Source organism: Nerophis lumbriciformis, linkage group LG29 (assembly GCF_033978685.3).
Source record: "Nerophis lumbriciformis linkage group LG29, RoL_Nlum_v2.1, whole genome shotgun sequence".
Lineage (NCBI taxonomy): Eukaryota > Metazoa > Chordata > Actinopteri > Syngnathiformes > Syngnathidae > Nerophis > Nerophis lumbriciformis.
The window spans coordinates 35,342,955-35,362,706 of record NC_084576.2 but is presented as its reverse complement, the minus strand read 5'-3'; the positions used below and the strand labels follow the sequence as shown (position 1 = coordinate 35,362,706).

Below are 19,752 nucleotides of genomic sequence, written 5' to 3'. Positions count from 1 at the left end.
GTCATTATGGTGGTACTTAATGAATACTTAGGTCTACTACACTACTGTATTTAATGTTGTCATTATGGTGGTACTTAGTGAATACTTAGGTCTACTACACTACTGTGTTTAATGTTGTCATTATGGTGGTACTTAGTGAATACTTAGGTCTACTACACTACTGTGTTTAATGTTGTCATTATGGTGGTACTTAATGAATACTTAGGTCTACTACACTACTGTATTTAATGTTGTCATTATGGTGGTACTTAATGAATACTTAGGTCTACTACACTACTGTATGTAATGTTGTCATTATGGTGGTACTTAATGAATACTTAGGTCTACTACACTACTGTATGTAATGTTGTCATTATGGTGGTACTTAATGAATACTTAGGTCTACTACACTACTGTATTTAATGTTGTCATTATGGTGGTACTTAATGAATACTTAGGTCTACTACACTACTGTGTTTAATGTTGTCATTATGGTGGTACTTAATGAATACTTAGGTCTACTACACTACTGTATTTAATGTTGTCATTATGGTGGTACTTAATGAATACTTAGGTCTACTACACTACTGTATGTAATGTTGTCATTATGGTGGTACTTAATGAATACTTAGGTCTACTACACTACTGTATGTAATGTTGTCATTATGGTGGTACTTAATGAATACTTAGGTCTACTACACTACTGTATTTAATGTTGTCATTATGGTGGTACTTAATGAATACTTAGGTATACTACACTACTGTATTTTAATGTTGTGTCATTCATTCATTTAAATTAAAATTACATATAATTTATGTATTTCATGATTGACTTATTTCACAAATTGAATAATTGGTTTAATTATTTCATGATTTAATGATAAATGACACATTTAATTAAACATTTCAAGATGCATTTTATTATTTTTGGTCCGATCTGGGCCACCGTATTTATGTAGGAAGTCATGTTGTCTTGTAATGACACACACCGGAAGTAGAGACGTCGTGTGTTTTTTGAAGGAAGTAACAACCGGATGTAGTTTTGTGTCTCCACTCAGGCTTGACAGCAGCGCGTTAAAGTCTTGGCGGAGGATTCTGCTGCTCTGCTGCTCTGCTGCTGATGATTATTATTATTATTACACAGCAGCCTTCAGGCAGCATCACGGGACTATTGGACTTCAGCGATCATCTTTTCACTTTGCTGATGTTTATTTAACAAGATCTAAGTTAATTTATCTGCTAATCCATTATTATTATCATTATTATCATTATTATTGTTTATCTGCCAAGACGAGCAGGATCTAAGTTTATTTATCTGCCAAGAGGATCTAAGTTAGTTTATCTGCCAAGAGGACCTAAGTGTGTGCAGCAGTGACGGATGAGCACAAGGTGAGCCTCCACGTCTTTAAAAGTGTGTTTAAGATCGACTAATTAGTCTTACAAAAGTCACTTCAAAACCTTAGAAACTTTCCCGACGCATGTTTGCAAAGTCGCTGAGGAAGTACAAGATAGGCTCCAGCACCCGAAAGGGACAAGCGGTAGGAAATGAATGGATGGAAGAAACTTGTATTTTCTTTTTTTTTTCTTTATGTATTAAAACATACATGAGTATTATTTCTGAGACAGACAGTTAATACTGCAGTATTGAAAGTATTTATTTCTGAGACAAACAGTTAATACTGCAATATTGAAAGTATTTATTTTTGAGACAAACAGTTTATACTGCAGTATTGAAAGTATTTATTTTTGAGACAAACAGTTTATACTGTAGTATTGAAAGTATCTATTTCTGAGACAAACAGTTAATACTGCAGTATTGAAAGTATTTATTGAGACAAAAAGTTAATACTGCAGTATTGAAAGTATTTATTGAGACAAACAGTTAATACTGCAGTATTGAAAGTATTTATTTCTGAGACAAACAGTTAATACTGCAGTATTGAAAGTATTTATTTCTGAGACAAACAGTTAATACTGCAGTATTGAAAGTATTTATTTCTGAGACAAACAGTTAATACTGCAGTATTGAAAGTATCTATTTCTGAGACAAACAGTTAATACTGCAGTATTGAAAGTATTTATTTTTGAGACAAAGAGTTTATACTGCAATATTGAAAGTATTTATTTCTGAGACAAACAGTTAATACTGCAGTATTGAAAGTATTTATTTCTGAGACAAACAGTTAATACTGCAATATTGAAAGTATCTATTTCTGAGACAAACAGTTAATACTGCAGTATTGAAAGTATTTATTTCTGAGACAAACAGTTAATACTGCAGTATTGAAAGTATTTATTTCTGAGACAAACAGTTAATACTGCAGTATTGAAAGTATTTATTTTTGAGACAAAGAGTTTATAATGCAATATTGAAAGTATTTATTTCTGAGACAAACAGTTAATACTGCAGTATTGAAAGTATTTATTTCTGAGACAAACAGTTAATACTGCAGTATTGAAAGTATTTATTTTTGAGACAAAGAGTTTATAATGCAATATTGAAAGTATTTATTTCTGAGACAAACAGTTAATACTGCAGTATTGAAAGTATTTATTTTTGAGACAAACAAATTTCACCACACCTAGTGTGTGTGTGACAATCATTGCTACTTTAACTTAACTTTAACTTTACACATACAAACTGTAGCACACAAAAAAGCACATTTAATAAAAAAAAAACGTTATTATGGTCTTACCTTTACTTATAAATGAAGCCCATGCTCCGCTGTTGTGCTGGATTAATGCACCCCCGCCATAGAATGCATCCCCTGACGAGAGTGTTATATCAACTAAAGCCCTCACTTCAACTTTCCACGTGCAAGATTGAATCTATTTAAAAAAGTGTAACCGAGGGTTTATAAATGTGGCCTATACTGTATGAAACTACAAAATAACAAACACGGAGGCTCCAGTTTACACGAGGACCACTTTATTTACATTCTTTCAAAAACCTCCGCTCCACTCCAACGTGTCATCACTTTCGCTCTTAGCGCCTTCAAAATAAGAGCTCAAGGCATATACTGTATAACAGCGCATAACAGGAACTTAACATCACAAAGAGGAAAGCCCATAAAAATAGGTTACAAAAGTTATTTAATAAGAAGCCAAAAAGTGCAAAAACAATAATGTTCGTGTTGGAGGAGTTGTGAATTAGGTACACCTGCAGTCTGCCGGTGTACCTAATGTTGTGTCTCTGCAGTCATTCACAACTCCTCCAACACCAACATTATTGTTTTTGCATTTTTTGGCTTCTTATGAAATAACTTTTTTAAATAGATTCAATCTTGCACGTGGAAAGTTTAAGTGATATAACAATTCTACGGCGGGGGTGCAGGAGGCGAGCCTCAGCCAGTGCGTCTTTTGCAGCCGTTTTATGATCGCTCAGCACAAGAAATACGTTACACACATACAGTTGTTGACAAAATACACTGTACATTATATACCTCAGCTAACTAAACTATGTAAATGTATAATATAATTCATATAGCAATACAGTCTCACTGCACAGCAGACCAGCAGTTAGCCCAGTCATTGCGCAATCCATGTTGAGGCACTGAGTGACGTGCCTCAACTGGCTGCTGTTCACCGCACCGTCTCTTCTCAGTATTTGAACGGCAAATGAGAAAATTCAGCGATTTTAAATAAAAATAATCTAAAACTGGTGAAGTTAAATGGAAAATAACTTTATAGTATAATCACTGAATACATATAACAATTTAATAAAACATTTTTCATTTTACATTTTTTTTCTTTCCATGATGGCAGGTGAGGCCTGGTATATACAATATACAGTATGTGTGTATACAATATACAGTATATGTATATACAATGTACAGTATGTGTATATACAATATACAGTATGTGTATATACAATATACAATATGTGTATATACAATATAAAGTATGTGTATATACAATGTACAGTATGTGTACATACAATATACAGTATGTGTATATACAATGTACAGTATGTGTATATACAATATACAGTATGTGTATATACAATATACAATATGTGTATATACAATATAAAGTATGTGTATATACAATGTACAGTATGTGTACATACAATATACAGTATGTGTATATACAATGTACAGTATGTGTATATACAATGTACAGTATGTGTATATACAATATGCAGTATGTGTATAGAACTACATCAAATACTGTGTATATACAATATAAAATATGTTTATATACAATATGCAGTATGTGTATATACAATATACAGTATGTGTATATACAATATGCAGTATGTGTGTATACAATATACAGTATGTGTATATACAGACAATATTCAGTATGTGTATAGAACTACATCTAATACTGTGTATATACAATATACAGTATGTGTGTATACAATATACAGTATGTGTATATACAATGTACAGTATGTGTATATGCAATATACAGTATGTGTATATACAATATACAGTATGTGTATATAAAATATTCAGTATGTGTATAGAACTACATCTAATACTGTGTATATACAATATAAAATATGTGTATATACAATATGCAGTATGTGTATAGAACTACATCTAATACTGTGTATATACAATATACAGTATGTGTATATACAATATACAGTATGTGTATATACAATATACAGTATGTGTATATACAATGTACAGTATGTGTATATACAATATACAGTATGTGTATATACAATGTACAGTATGTGTATATACAATATACAGTATGTGTATATACAATATACAGTATGTGTATATACAATGTACAGTATGTGTATATACAATATGCAGTATGTGTGTTTACAATATGCAGTATGTGTAAAGAACTACATCTAATACTGTGTATATACAATATACATTATGTGTGTATACAATATACAGTATGTGTATATATAATGTACAGTATGTGTCTATACAATGTACAGTATGTGTCTATACAATGTACAGTATGTGTAAATACAGTGTACAGTATGTGTATATACAATATACAGTATGTGTATATAAATATTAGACTTAACTCAGTGACTAAGTTAATTTATTTTTGCTTGTAAGGTCACATGGAGGGCACAATATTCCCAAACTACAACATGTCAGCTGACTGCACACACGCACGCACACACACACACACACACACACACACACACACACACACACACACACACACACACACACACACACACACACACACACACACACACACACACACACAAAGACAGACAGACAAACAGACACATATACACACACACAGACACAAACACACACAGTCCAATCTATGGACGTGACGACGTTACATGGCTCTAACAAGAGCTAAGCTACAGGAATCTATGGATGTTACAACGTTACATGGTTCTAACAAGAGCTAAGCTACAGGAATCTATGGACGTGACAACGTTACATGGCTCTCACAAGAGCTAAGCTACAGGAATCTATGGACGTGACGACGTTACATGGTTCTAACAAGAGCTAAGCTACAGGAATCTATGGACGTGACGACGTTACATGGCTCTCACAAGAGCTAAGCTACAGGAATCTATGGACGTGACGACGTTACATGGCTCTCACAAGAGCTAAGCTACAGGAATCTATGGACGTGACGACGTTACATGGCTTTAACAAGAGCTAAGCTACAGGAATCTATGGACGTGACGACGTTACATGGCTTTAACAAGAGCTAAGCTACAAGAATCTATGGACATGACAACATTACATGGCTCTCACAAGAGCTAAGCTACAGGAATCTATGGATGTGACGACATTACATGGTTCTAACAAGAGCTAAGCTACAAGAATCTATGGACGTGACGACGTTACATGGCTCTAACAAGAGCTAAGCTACAGGAATCTATGGATGTGACAACGTTACATGGTTCTAACAAGAGCTAAGCTACAAGAATCTATGGACGTGACAACGTTACATGGCTCTAACAAGAGCTAAGCTACAGGAATCTATGGACGTGACAACGTTACATGGCTCTAACAAGAGCTAAGCTACAGGAATCTATGGACGTGACAACGTTACATGGCTCCCACAAGAGCTAAGCTACAGGAATCTATGGACGTGACAACGTTACATGGCTCTAACAAGAGCTAAGCTACAGGAATCTATGGATGTGACGACATTACATGGTTCTAACAAGAGCTAAGCTACAAGAATCTATGGACGTGACAACGTTACATGGCTCTCACAAGAGCTAAGCTACAGGAATCTATGGATGTTACAACGTTACATGGTTCTAACAAGAGCTAAGCTACAGGAATCTATGGACGTGACGACGTTACATGGCTCTAACAAGAGCTAAGCTACAAGAATCTATGGATGTTACATGGTTCTAACAAGAGCTAAGCTACAGGAATCTATGGACGTGACGACGTTACATGGTTCTAACAAGAGCTACGCTACAAGAATCTATGGACGTGACGACGTTACATGGTTCTAACAAGAGCTAAGCTACAAGAATCTATGGACGTGACAACATTACATGGCTCCCACAAGAGCTAAGCTACAGGAATCTATGGACGTGACGATGTTACATGGCTCCAACAAGAGCTAAGCTACAAGAATCTATGGACGTGACGACGTTACATGGCTCTAACAAGAGCTAAGCTACAAGAATCTATGGATGTGACAACGTTACATGGTTCTAACAAGAGCTAAGCTACACAAATCTATGGACGTGACAACGTTACATGGTTCTAACAAGAGCTAAGCTACAAGAATCTATGGATGTGACAACGTTACATGGCTCTCACAAGAGCTAAGCTACAGGAATCTATAGACGTGACGACGTTACATGGCTCTAACAAGAGCTAAGCTACAGGAATCTACGGACGTGACAACGTTACATGGTTCTAACAAGAGCTAAGCTACAAGAATCTATAGACGTGACGACGTTACATGGCTCTAACAAGAGCTAAGCTACAGGAATCTATGGACGTGACAACATGACATGGCTCTCACAAGAGCTACGCTACAAGAATCTATGGACGTGACAACGTTACATGGCTCTCACAAGAGCTAAGCTACAGGAATTGCTACTGCTTCAAAAAGTAGCGACGATACCGCTACACTACCCGGAATTGTAGTTGGGGTACGTAGCTTTGCTACATGTAGCGGATTACTGCCCATCCCTGTTGTCTACTTTTGCTGTTTTAGGTGTAACCAATATTTACATTTCTGGAGTATAGACAGGTGTGACCAATATTTACATTTATGGAGTATAGACAGGTGTGACCAATATTTACATTTCTTGAGTATAGACAGATGTGACCAAGAATCGTAGCTTCTGAATCTTAATCGAGTCGTGATTCCCACCTCTAGTCTGATTTGTACGCTTGATCTAACATATCCTGATTGTGTGAGTACGATTATGTGTTCTGTCCAACCAAGTCACGACTTGTTGACAGCTTTCTACTTTTCATTCATTCAATCATCACTTTTGGACCACTGGTAGTTCTTCTGATTTCTTTTGTTTATGAAAGACGTTGAACTGAAGTTGAACTGATGACAAAAGAAGAGACACAATGCCTTTAAACAATCTACCTCAATCAACCATGTGGAGAACATTCATGGTCATTGAAGTCAGCATCTTCATAAGAACTAACTTACCCAGCAGCATCTTCATTAGAACTAACTTACTCAGCAGCATCTTCATTAGAACTAACTTACCCAGCACCATCTTCATTAGAACTAACTTACTCAGCAGCATCTTCATTAGAACTAACTTACCCAGCAGCATCTTCATTAGAACTAACTTACCTAGCAGCATCTTCATTAGAACTAACTTACCCAGCAGCATCTTCATTAGAACTAACTTACCCAGCAGCATTTTCATTAGAACTAACTTACCTAGCAGCATCTTCATTAGAACTAACTTACCCAGCAGCATCTTCATTAGAACTAACTTACCCAGCAGCATCTTCATTAGAACTAACTTACCCAGCAGCATTTTCATTAGAACTAACTTACCTAGCAGCATCTTCATTAGAACTAACTTACCCAGCAGCATCTTCATTAGAACTAACTTACCCAGCAGGAGATGTTGTTGTTCTTGCCCTACTTGTCAAATTACTAACTCTAGCCTATTCTCATATCTTATTTGGTTCTGGTCTGGTTAGTTCTGGTCTGGTTAATTATGGTATTAGTTAATTGAACATGTACATATTTGTTCTTATTTGGTTCTGGTCTGGTTGGTGATGGTATTAGTTTACTTGAACTTGTACATCCATCCATCTTCAACGGCTTATCTGGAATGGGGTCGCGGGGACAACATCTCCAGCAGACTTTCCTCTCCAGAGCAACATTAGCAACTTCCTCCTGGGGGATCCACAAGCGTTCCCAGGCCAGAGAGATGAAATCCCCCCATCTGGTCCTTGGCCTGCCCCCGGGGTCTCCTCCCAGTGGGACGTGCAACAAAGACCTTATTTGTTCTTATTTGGTTCTGGTCTGGTTGGTTCTGGTATTAGTTTACTTGAACTTGTACATATTTGTTCTCATTCGGTTATAGTCTGGTAGTCTGGTTGGTTATATATATATATATATTATATATATATATATATATATATATATATATATATATATATATATATATATATATATACTGTATGTATCAGGGCTGTAGATGTATGTTTGCCTCACTATTAAGTAGCTTCTTACCCAGTTCAACATCAACCCTCTAATGCCATACCTTTCTAATGTCTTCATTATTGTCATAATTGTTGACGTCAGCAAATATCTTTACATACGCTAGAGAGCTCGTTGTAACTTTTACCACCTGTGGCATTAGTTACCTCCTCTTATTTCCATTATTGCCATCACTGTTGAAATGTTAGCTCTATATTCTTTATTTGTTGTTTATGAATGTGTCCAATCTATTGTTTAATACTTTTTATGCTTCTATAAAGTTGTGGAAGAAAGACAACTTGCACAATCACAGCACACCAAGACACAAGTGAAAAACAATCACAGTACACCAAGACACAGGTGGACTTAAGTAGAAGTATTTAATGAGAATCATGTGTGCTGGCAGGACATGGAATAAAAAGTAAAGGTGCTTCAAAACACAGAGACCGAACAGGACATACTGACAAAACAAGAGCACCAGGACAGGAAGTGATTCTAAACACATTTGACAACAAAACCAAAACAGGGTCATGGCAGAAACAGGTCAGTAGTTTGTACACAGGTGTTGGTCTCCAGTCTTTCAACTCTTGATATGTTACCTGTTAGAAACCACAGGCTTAATGCTTAACAAATATCTTTAACAACATTTTTATTATAATAAACGACCAAGTCTGCGATTGAAACATTGCCAATAAAGGACTAAGTCTGTGATTGAAACATTGCCAATAAAGGACTAAGTCTGTGATTGAAACATTGCCAATAAAGGACTAAGTCTGTGATTGAAACATTGCCAATAAAGGACTAAGTCTGTGATTGAAACATTGCCAATAAAGGACTAAGTGTGTGATTGAAACATTGCCAAGGACAGCACAGATATTTCTATGCAGACCTTCAGGTCCCCTGCTGTGAATGAAATCTTCTATTTCACACTGAAGGCACGCGCAGGAGACGATGCAATAATTCATTACACATCCTGTCTGAAACCACAATAACTCATTTTGATGCCTCACATTATGTCATTTTTGTCTTCACCAGTGGAATCCTAAGAACTTTCTGTAAAATCAAAGTTTCCTCCCAGAGAGACACACGTTTGAACATGCTGGGAGTACTGATAAGTAGAGTACTGATAAGTAGAGTACTGATAAGTAGAGTACTGATAAGTAGAGTACTGATAAGTACCATTTACTGGCACTTAAATGTACATTCTCCCTTTTTGTGGGAATAAGTGTTATGATCCGCTGCCCGGATCAGTCTTATGTTTAGGTTTTGGAGGCACTTGTGTTTTCTGTTAGTTTTGTGCACCTGAGTTTGTTGCCATGGCTGCTTATTGTTTTCACCTGCCGCGTGAGTTTCCGGACGCGCACCTGTTAGCCATCAATGTCATTATTTAAGCCTGCCTTGCCAGTGGGTCGGTCTGGCTTCCTAGTTTGTTTTCGTACAACAGATGACGACTTTTGTTTCCTGCTCTTGTTACTTGCTAGCTCCCACGCTAGCCCATTTAGTTTTTTTGCCTTAAGTGCTATAAGCACGTTTTTGTTTGTTCCCTTTTGATTTAATTCTTAATAAATCATTTTTCCTACCTGCACGCTGTGTCTGACACACTTCCTGGGAGAAGGAGCCCCCGCATCACCATGCGCTCAGGTCGTCACAGTAGGAAGCCAGCTACAAGCAGCCCAGGATTCTCCTCAGTTAGTTGGTAATTGTAATGACCACATTTTCAAAGATTTCTCCGGCTGGTCTGTCAATCACTGGGACTGCAGCTATGACGTCATCCCGTTGGCGCCCCCTAATGACACGCCCCCTGATGACACGCCCCCGTCCACTTTTGATGACGTCATAGAAAAAGAATTTTTTTTTACATTCTGTTCATTCTTGCTGTCAGCTACTTCCTAATGACTTTAATTCGACAATTAAACACTATCAGGACATTTTTGTTAATTCTAGGTCTAGTCAGTCCCAGTCACCTTCTGACTTTCAAGCTCAGCCCCCAATTACTTTGGCCCCACCCACTATGGCTCAAGCTCCGCCCACTCCTCTGTTTTCTCCCTCCTGGTTGTCCCTACAGTCCCTTATTGGGGAGATGAATAGACAATGTGGACAATTTAAAGGGGAGGATTCTGCCCTCCTCCTGACCTCCCTCCACCCACCCCTGAAGACGGTTCCAAACCGCAACGAGCGCGTCTGGTATCCGCGTCTTGAGGGGGGGGGCTAGTGCTGGGAGCTGTGCTAGTGGGGTGGCACAACTGTGTTTAGCTAAGCCGCAACACCCGGCCCGGCCACCGCCACCAGTTTTTCGGCGTGCTAAGCCGCAACCTCCGTCCCGGCCACCGCCACCAGTCCTTCGGCATGCTATGCCGCAACCTCCTGCCCGGCCACCGCCACCAGTCCTTCGGCATGCTAAGCCGCAACCTCCTGCCCGGCCGCCACCACCGGTTTTTCGGCCTGCTAAGCCGCAACCACCAGCTAGGCCACCTCCACATGCACCTAAGCTAGCGCCAAGTCCAAGGCTAGCGCCACCACGTCAAGCTCCACCACGCCAAGTCCCAAGACTGGTTCCCACACCAGCACCGACTCCAAGACTGGTTCCTACACCAGCACCGACTCCAAGACTGGTTCCCACACCAGCACCGACTACAAGACTGGTTTCCACACCAGCACCGACTCCAAGACTGGTTTCCACACCAGCACCGACTCCAAGACTGGTTCCCACACCAGCACCGACTCCAAGACTGGTTCCCACACCAGCACCGACTCCAAGACTGGTTCCCACACCAGCATTGACTCCAAGACTGGTTTCCACACCATCACCGACTCCAAAACTGGTTTCCACACCAGCACCGACTCCAAGACTATTTTCCACACCAGCACCGACTCCAAAACTGGTTTCCACACCAGCACCGACTCCAAGACTGGTTCCCGCACCAGCACCGACTCCAAGACTGGTTCCCGCACCAGCACCGACTCCAAGACTGGTTTCCACACCAGCACCGACTCCAAGACTAGTTCCTGCACCAGCACCGACTCCAAGACTGGTTTCCGCACCAGCACCGACTCCAAGACTGGTTCCCGCACCAGCACCGACTCCAAGACTGGTTCTTGCACCAGCACCGACTCCAAGTCTGGTTCCCGCACCAGCACCGACTCCAAGACTGGTTCCCGCACCAGCACCGACTCCTAGTCTGGTTCCCGCACCAGCACCGACTCCAAGTCTGGTTCCCGCACCAGCACCGACTCCAAGTCTGGTTCCCGCACCAGCACCGACTCCAAGTCTGGTTCCCGCACCAGCACCGACTCCAAGGCTGGTTTCCGCACCAGCACCTGCTTCCACGACAACGACAGCCCGGACGACTGCACCTCTGACTGCGCCCATGCCGGCAGATGAGCCGGCAGCTGAGCCTCCTGCTTCGCCTCTGGCTCCGCCCACGCCGGCAGACAAGCCGCCTGCTCCGCCCACGCCGGCGCCTCCTCCTGTTTCCACAGCAACGTCGACTCCTCCTGTTTCCACGGCGACGTCGACTCCTCCTGCTTCCACGGCGACGTCGACTCCTCCGACCACCACCTATCACTCATTCATCATTCATTCACCAGTGTGAGTGGCACCGGGGGAAAGGGTGAAGTGTCCTGCCCAAGGACACAACGGCAGCGATGTGGAGGTCAAGAGGCGGAGAGCGAACCTGCAACCCTCAGGTTTCTGGCACGGCCGCTCTACCCACTACGCCATACCGCCCCTATGTATTACACTTACACAACATCTCTACTTATTGTGTTGACTCTATTATTACTTGTCCTACAGAAAGTCTCTACTTATTGTGTTAACTCTATTATTACTTGTCCTACAGAAAGTCTCTACTTATTGTGTTAACTCTATTATTACTTGTCCTACAGAAAGTCTCTACTTATTGTGTTGACTCTATTATTACTTGTCCTACAGAAAATCCGGCACTGATGGCAGTGATGGCGAACGAGAGCTGGCCTTCTTACGTTCCACATTATCTCCTCCGTGGTGATCCTTTCGCTTCCAGACTGTCGAAGGAGGCGGACCTTGTTGCAGCGTTGTACATCTGCATCATAGGTCAGTGCTCTTGTTAGATACTTTCACTATACCGTTATTCATTATTTATGCATGTTTAATTCAATTGTATATTATTATTACAATTGTGTATTATTGTTTATAATATGTATACAGTAATGGGCAGGCTATTTGGAAAATGCAGTAAGTTAAACTACTAGTTACTCTGGATTAAATGTGGCTAAGCTACAGGAGAAACTATTCCCAGAGAATTGTAGCGAGCTACACGGCAAAAGTCGCTTGCTCCATGAGGCCCAATTCGTCACGGTTTACCTGACACATGTAACGTGACAAATTGGGGGTGGGGGGCACTATCCACTTTAATCACCAGACAGCAGTAGAGTGTTGAATATCATAAAGTGTGTTTTGTGGTCATTCCAATTTTGACCATGCATTGCAAAAGGATTAACCCCCTCCTCTTCCTCTCATGCAAGATCCACCCAGGAATGGGGCCATATGAATCCCTTCCCTACTGTACATCAACACGACACATTCAATGAACACTCATTAGCTACAGTTATGTTCATAATAATAGCATTGTGTTTAAAAAGGTGAGTAAACCTCAAAATACGTCAACTAAATGGTATTTTAATAATGATCTATCTTGCTTCTGATTGGCCAGTCCGTAATGTTTGGCCTTAACCTTAGCCAATCGTGACTCATCATTGGTAAGGCAACCGATCATCATGGATTATGTCCCGCTTTGGATTTGCCGTCGATTCTTCTTCGTAGCTTGTAGCTTTGATGTTAGCTATCTCGTTCATGGGTCTAAAAATAGCGTTCGTAGCATTGCTACCTGTAGCAAGCTAACACTTGATGTATATAGTTTAAGGCTGTTGACATATTGCAACATTTCCAGTTATCAGATGTGATCGCGCGCTGCATTAATGTACTTTATATATAGAATACTATTATTTATATGAGCGTTGTTGCAAAGTGGTTCCAATTAGTCTCCATGTGTACAACATAGGTATGTCATGAGACGGCATCATATGGTTCCAGTTAGTCTCCAGGTGTACAACATAGGTATGTCATGAGACGGCATCATATGGTTCCAGTTAGTCTCCAGGTGTACAACATAGGTATGTCATGAGACGGGATCATATGGTTCCAGTTAGTCTCCAGGTGTACAACATAGGTATGTCATGAGACGGCATCATATGGTTCCAGTTAGTCTCCATGTGTACAACATAAGTATGTCATGAGAGGCATCATATGGTTCCAGTTAGTTTCCAGGTGTACAACATAGGTATGTAATGAGACGGATCATATGGTTCCAGTTAGTCTCCAGGTGTACAACATAGGTATGTCATGAGATGGCATCATATGGTTCCAGTTAGTCTCCAGGTGTACAACATAGGTATGTCATGAGATGGCATCATATGGTTCCAGTTAGTCTCCAGGTGTACAACATAGGTATGTAATGAGACGGGATCATATGGTTCCAGTTAGTCTCCAGGTGTACAACATAGGTATGCAATGAGACGGCATCATATGGTTCCAGTTAGTCTGCAGGTGTACAACATAGGTATGTCATGAGACGGCATCATATGGTTCCAGTTAGTCTCCAGGTGTACAACATAGGTATGGCATGAGACGGCATCATATGGTTCCAGTTAGTCTCCAGGTGTACAACATAGGTATGTCATGAGACGGCATCATATGGTTCCAGTTAGTCTCCAGGTGTACAACATAGGTATGTCATGAGACGGCATCATATGGTTCCAGTTAGTCTCCAGGTGTACAACATAGGTATGGCATGAGAGGCATCATATGGTTCCAGTTAGTCTCCAGGTGTACAACATAGGTATGTCATGAGACGGCATCATATGGTTCCAGTTAGTCTCCAGGTGTACAACATAGGTATGGCATGAGAGGGCATCATATGGTTCCAGTTAGTCTCCAGGTGTACAACATAGGTATGGCATGAGACGGCATCATATGGTTCCAGTTAGTCTCCAGGTGTACAACATAGGTATGTCATGAGACGGCATCATATGGTTCCAGTTAGTCTCCAGGTGTACAACATAGGTATGTCATGAGACGGCATCATATGGTTCCAGTTAGTCTCCAGGTGTACAACATAGGTATGTCATGAGACGGCATCATATGGTTCCAGTTAGTCTCCAGGTGTACAACATAGGTATGTCATGAGAGGCATCATATGGTTCCAGTTAGTCTCCAGGTGTACAACATAGGTATGTCATGAGACGGCATCATATGGTTCCAGTTAGTCTCCAGGTGTACAACATAGGTATGTCATCAGATGTGTCTTCTTGAACTGATGAGCTGCTGATCCCAACAGGTCTTCACCAAAGTTGTGCCTCAGTCTGTGCATGGCTAGAGACTGAACCCAGGTGAAAGATTCTTTAAAGTGTTCCACGTTGAGGGAGATGATTGTGTCACACATCCAGGAGCAGCATGAGAGTTTTAGGAGGATGTGAGTCTTGAAGAACATCAACGTGTCCAATGTGAGAGCAACTGCTACCAATCATCCTCTATTTACAGTCAAAGTTGCTTTTAAGATACTACTCCTCACCACGTATCATCACTCCTGCAGGACTGGAGGGAAAGGAATAGCTATGCATACTACACACACACACACACACACACACACACACACACACACACACACACACACACACACACACACACACACACACACACACACACACACACACACACACACACTTTATTATCTGCAGTGAAATACAGTGACTATGACATCATCTTTATTACCTTCAGTGAAATAGTGTAGTACACCAGCTCTATTCTTTCTACACCCCAACTTGTAAATCAAAACAGCCACATTAGTTTTGCCAATTGAATGAATAGCAAATAATCCCCAAAATCCACAATGTAGCAAGATAGCAGGATATACATGACAATCATAAATGAATCTTTCAGCACATACACAATGTTGACATCTATAGTTATATTTTGATAAATAATCATAAATGAATCTTTCAGCACATACACAATGTTGACATCTATAGTTATATTTTGATAAACAATCATAAATGAATCTATCAGCACATACACAATGTTGACATCTATAGTTATATTTTGATAAACAATCATAAATGAATCTTTCAGCACGTACACAGTGTTGACATCTATAGTTATATTTTGATAAACAATCATAAATGAATCTTTCAGCACATACACAATGTTGACATCTATAGTTATATTTTGATAAACAATCATAAATGAATCTATCAGCACGTACACAATGTTGACATCTATAGTTTTTGACAAGACTTATTCCATTCCATAGTTAGAATTGTTTGCTTGCATCTGCTCTTTGCAGGAAGATTTAATCCTATTTTGTAATCAGATAGTTTTCTGTACAACCGCCATCTTGTCTTGGTGGACCACCAGAGCTTTTCACTTCCAGCAAGAAGTCAAAACATGATCTTCATGCTTTTGGGATTCTCTGAACGCTTACTTTTGATGTCTTTTTTTGAGCAGTGGGCAACTTGTGCTGTCACAGATTGACAGTAATACTTGGTATATGTGATCTACATGGCCCTTCTTCTCTGATGCCTGCATGCTCCCGGGTCATCTCTTCTCGTCTCATGCCATCCCGCTTGCTCTGATGTCTACAAAAAAAATACTCACTTGTTTATTTACCCAGGACATTTTACACGGACTGTTTTGCCGCAAAGTTAGATTAGCCCCATGGTATCCCCGTTGGTATCCATTGATGCAGCTTCTGTATCAACCAGAGAGCGGGCAGCGGTACCTCATAGAATAGAATAGAACAAAAAGTACTTTATTGATCCCTGGGGGAAATTCAGCACCACAGTTCGCTCACAATAGACAATAAACACTTATGTATTTTTTAATTGTGAATAGTATAAATACAGTCTATTATACAGCATTATTCACATGTAAATAATTAAAATATAGTATATTATACAGCATTATTCACATGTGAACAATATAAATACAGTCTATTATACAGCATTATTCACATGTGAATAACATAAATACAGTCTATTATACAGCATTATTCACATGTGAATAACATAAATACAGTCTATTATACAGCATTATTCACATGTGAATAACATAAATACAGTATTATACAGCATTATTCACATGTGAATAATATAAATACAGTCTATTATACAGCATTATTCACATGTGAATAATATAAATACAGTCTATTATACAGCATTATTCACATGTGAATAATATAAATACAGTCTATTATGCAACATTATTCACATGTGAATAACATAAATACAGTCTATTATACAGCATTATTCACATGTGAATAGTATAAATACAGTCTATTATACAGCATTATTCACATGTGAATAACATAAATACAGTCTTTTATACAGCATTATTTACATGTGAATAATATAAATACAGTCTATTATACATGTGAATAACATAAATACAGTCTATTATACAGCATTATTCACATGTGAATAACATAAATACAGTCTATTATACAGCATTATTCACATGTGAATAATATAAATACAGTCTATTATACAGCATTATTCACATGTGAATAATATAAACATAGTCTATTATACAGCATTATTCACATGTGAATAATATAAATACAGTCTATTATACAGCATTATTCACATGTGAATAACATAAATACAGTCTATTATACAGCATTATTCACATGTGAATAACATAAATACAGTCTATTATACAGCATTATTCACATGTGAATAATAAAAATACAGTCTATTATACAGCATTATTCACATGTGAATAATATAAATACAGTCTATTATACAGCATTATTCACATGTAAATAATATAAATATAGTCTATTATACAGCATTATTCACATGTGAACAATATAAATACAGTCTATTATACAGCATTATTCACATGTGAATAACATAAATACAGTCTATTATACAGCATTATTCACATGTGAATAATAAAATTACAGTCTATTATACAGCATTATTCACATGTAAATAATATAAATATAGTCTATTATACAGCATTATTCACATGTGACCAATATAAATACAGTCTATTATACAGCATTATTCACATGCGAATAATAAAATTACAGTCTATTATACAGCATTATTCACATGTGAATAATATAAATACAGTCTATTATACAGCATTATTCACATGTGGATAATATAAATACAGTCTATTATACAGCATTATTCACATGTGAATAACATAAATACAGTCTATTATACAGCATTATTCACATGTGAACAATATAAATACAGTCTATTATACAGCATTATTCACATGTGAATAACATAAATACAGTCTATTATACAGCATTATTCACATGTGAATAATAAAAATACAGTCTATTATACAGCATTATTCACATGTGAACAATATAAATACAGTCTATTATACAGCATTATTCACATGTGAATAACATAAATACAGTCTATTATACAGCATTATTCACATGTGAAGAATAAAAATACAGTCTATTATACAGCATTATTCACATGTGAACAATATAAATACAGTCTATTATACAGCATTATTCACATGTGAATAACAAAATTACAGTCTATTATACAGCATTATTCACATGCGAAGAATAAAATTACAGTCTATTATACAGCATTATTCACATGTGAATAATATAAATACAGTCTATTATACAGCATTATTCACATGTGAATAATATAAATACAGTCTATTATACAGCATTATTCACATGTGAATAATATAAATACAGTCTATTATACAACATTATTCACATGTGAATAATATAAATACAGTCTATTATACAGCATTATTCACATGTGAATAACATAAATACAGTCTATTAAACAGCATTATTCACATGTGAATAATAAAAATACAGTCTATTATACAGCATTATTCACATGTGAATAACATAAATACAGTCCATTATACAGCATTATTCACATGTGAATAATATAAATACAGTCTATTATACAGCATTATTCACATGTGAATAACATAAATACAGTCTATTATACAGCATTATTCACATGTGAATAACATAAATACAGTCTATTATACAGCATTATTCACATGTGAATAATATAAATACAGTCTATTATACAGCATTATTCACATGTGAATAACATAAATACAGTCTATTATACAGCATTATTCACATGTGAATAACATAAATACAGTCTATTATACAACATTATTCACATGTGAATAATATTAAATCTATTATACAACATTATTCACATGTTAATAACATAAATACAGTCTATTATACAGCATTATTCACATGTGAATAATATAAATACAGTCTATTATACAGCATTATTCACATGTGAATAATATAAATACAGTCTATTATACAGCATTATTCACATGTGAATAATATAAATACAGTCTATTATACAGCATTATTCACATGTAAATAATAAAAATACAGTCTATTATACAGCATTATTCACATGTGAATAATATAAATACAGTCTATTATACAGCATTATTCACATGTGAATAATATAAATACAGTCTATTATACAGCATTATTCACATGTAAATAATATAAATACAGTCTATTATACAGCATTATTCACATGTGAACAATATAAATACAGTCTATTATACAGCATTATTCACATGTGAATAACATAAATACAGTCTATTATACAGCATTATTCACATGTGAATAATAAAAATACAGTCTATTATACAGCATTATTCACATGTGAATAATATAAATACAGTCTATTATACAGCATTATTCACATGTGAATAATATAAATACAGTCTATTATACAGCATTATTCACATGTGAATAACATAAATACAGTCTATTAAACAGCATTATTCACATGTGAATAATAAAAATACAGTCTATTATACAGCATTATTCACATGTGAATAACATAAATACAGTCCATTATACAGCATTATTCACATGTGAATAATATAAATACAGTCTATTATACAGCATTATTCACATGTGAATAACATAAATACAGTCTATTATACAGCATTATTCACATGTGAATAACATAAATACAGTCTATTATACAGCATTATTCACATGTGAATAATATAAATACAGTCTATTATACAGCATTATTCACATGTGAATAACATAAATACAGTCTATTATACAGCATTATTCACATGTG

The 19,752-nt window shown here is 37.4% G+C and overlaps 2 protein-coding genes across 2 annotated transcripts in view; one reads left to right on the top strand and one right to left on the bottom strand.

Moving 5' to 3' along the window:
* LOC133572358 (uncharacterized) overlaps positions 1 to 7,882 on the bottom strand; it is a 35,100-nt gene extending 27,218 nt beyond the window's left edge. Inside the window, exon 1 of the mRNA XM_061925295.1 lies at positions 7,807 to 7,882. Within this exon, the coding sequence (XP_061781279.1) occupies positions 7,807 to 7,882 (76 nt within the window). The remainder of the gene's footprint in view (positions 1 to 7,806) is intronic.
* opn5 (opsin 5) overlaps positions 1,276 to 19,752 on the top strand; it is a 34,292-nt gene continuing 15,815 nt past the window's right edge. The window contains exons 1-2 of the mRNA XM_061925269.1: positions 1,276 to 1,368; positions 12,512 to 12,652. Of these exons, the coding sequence (XP_061781253.1) occupies positions 12,526 to 12,652 (127 nt within the window). The 5' untranslated portion in view covers positions 1,276 to 1,368; positions 12,512 to 12,525. The remainder of the gene's footprint in view (positions 1,369 to 12,511; positions 12,653 to 19,752) is intronic.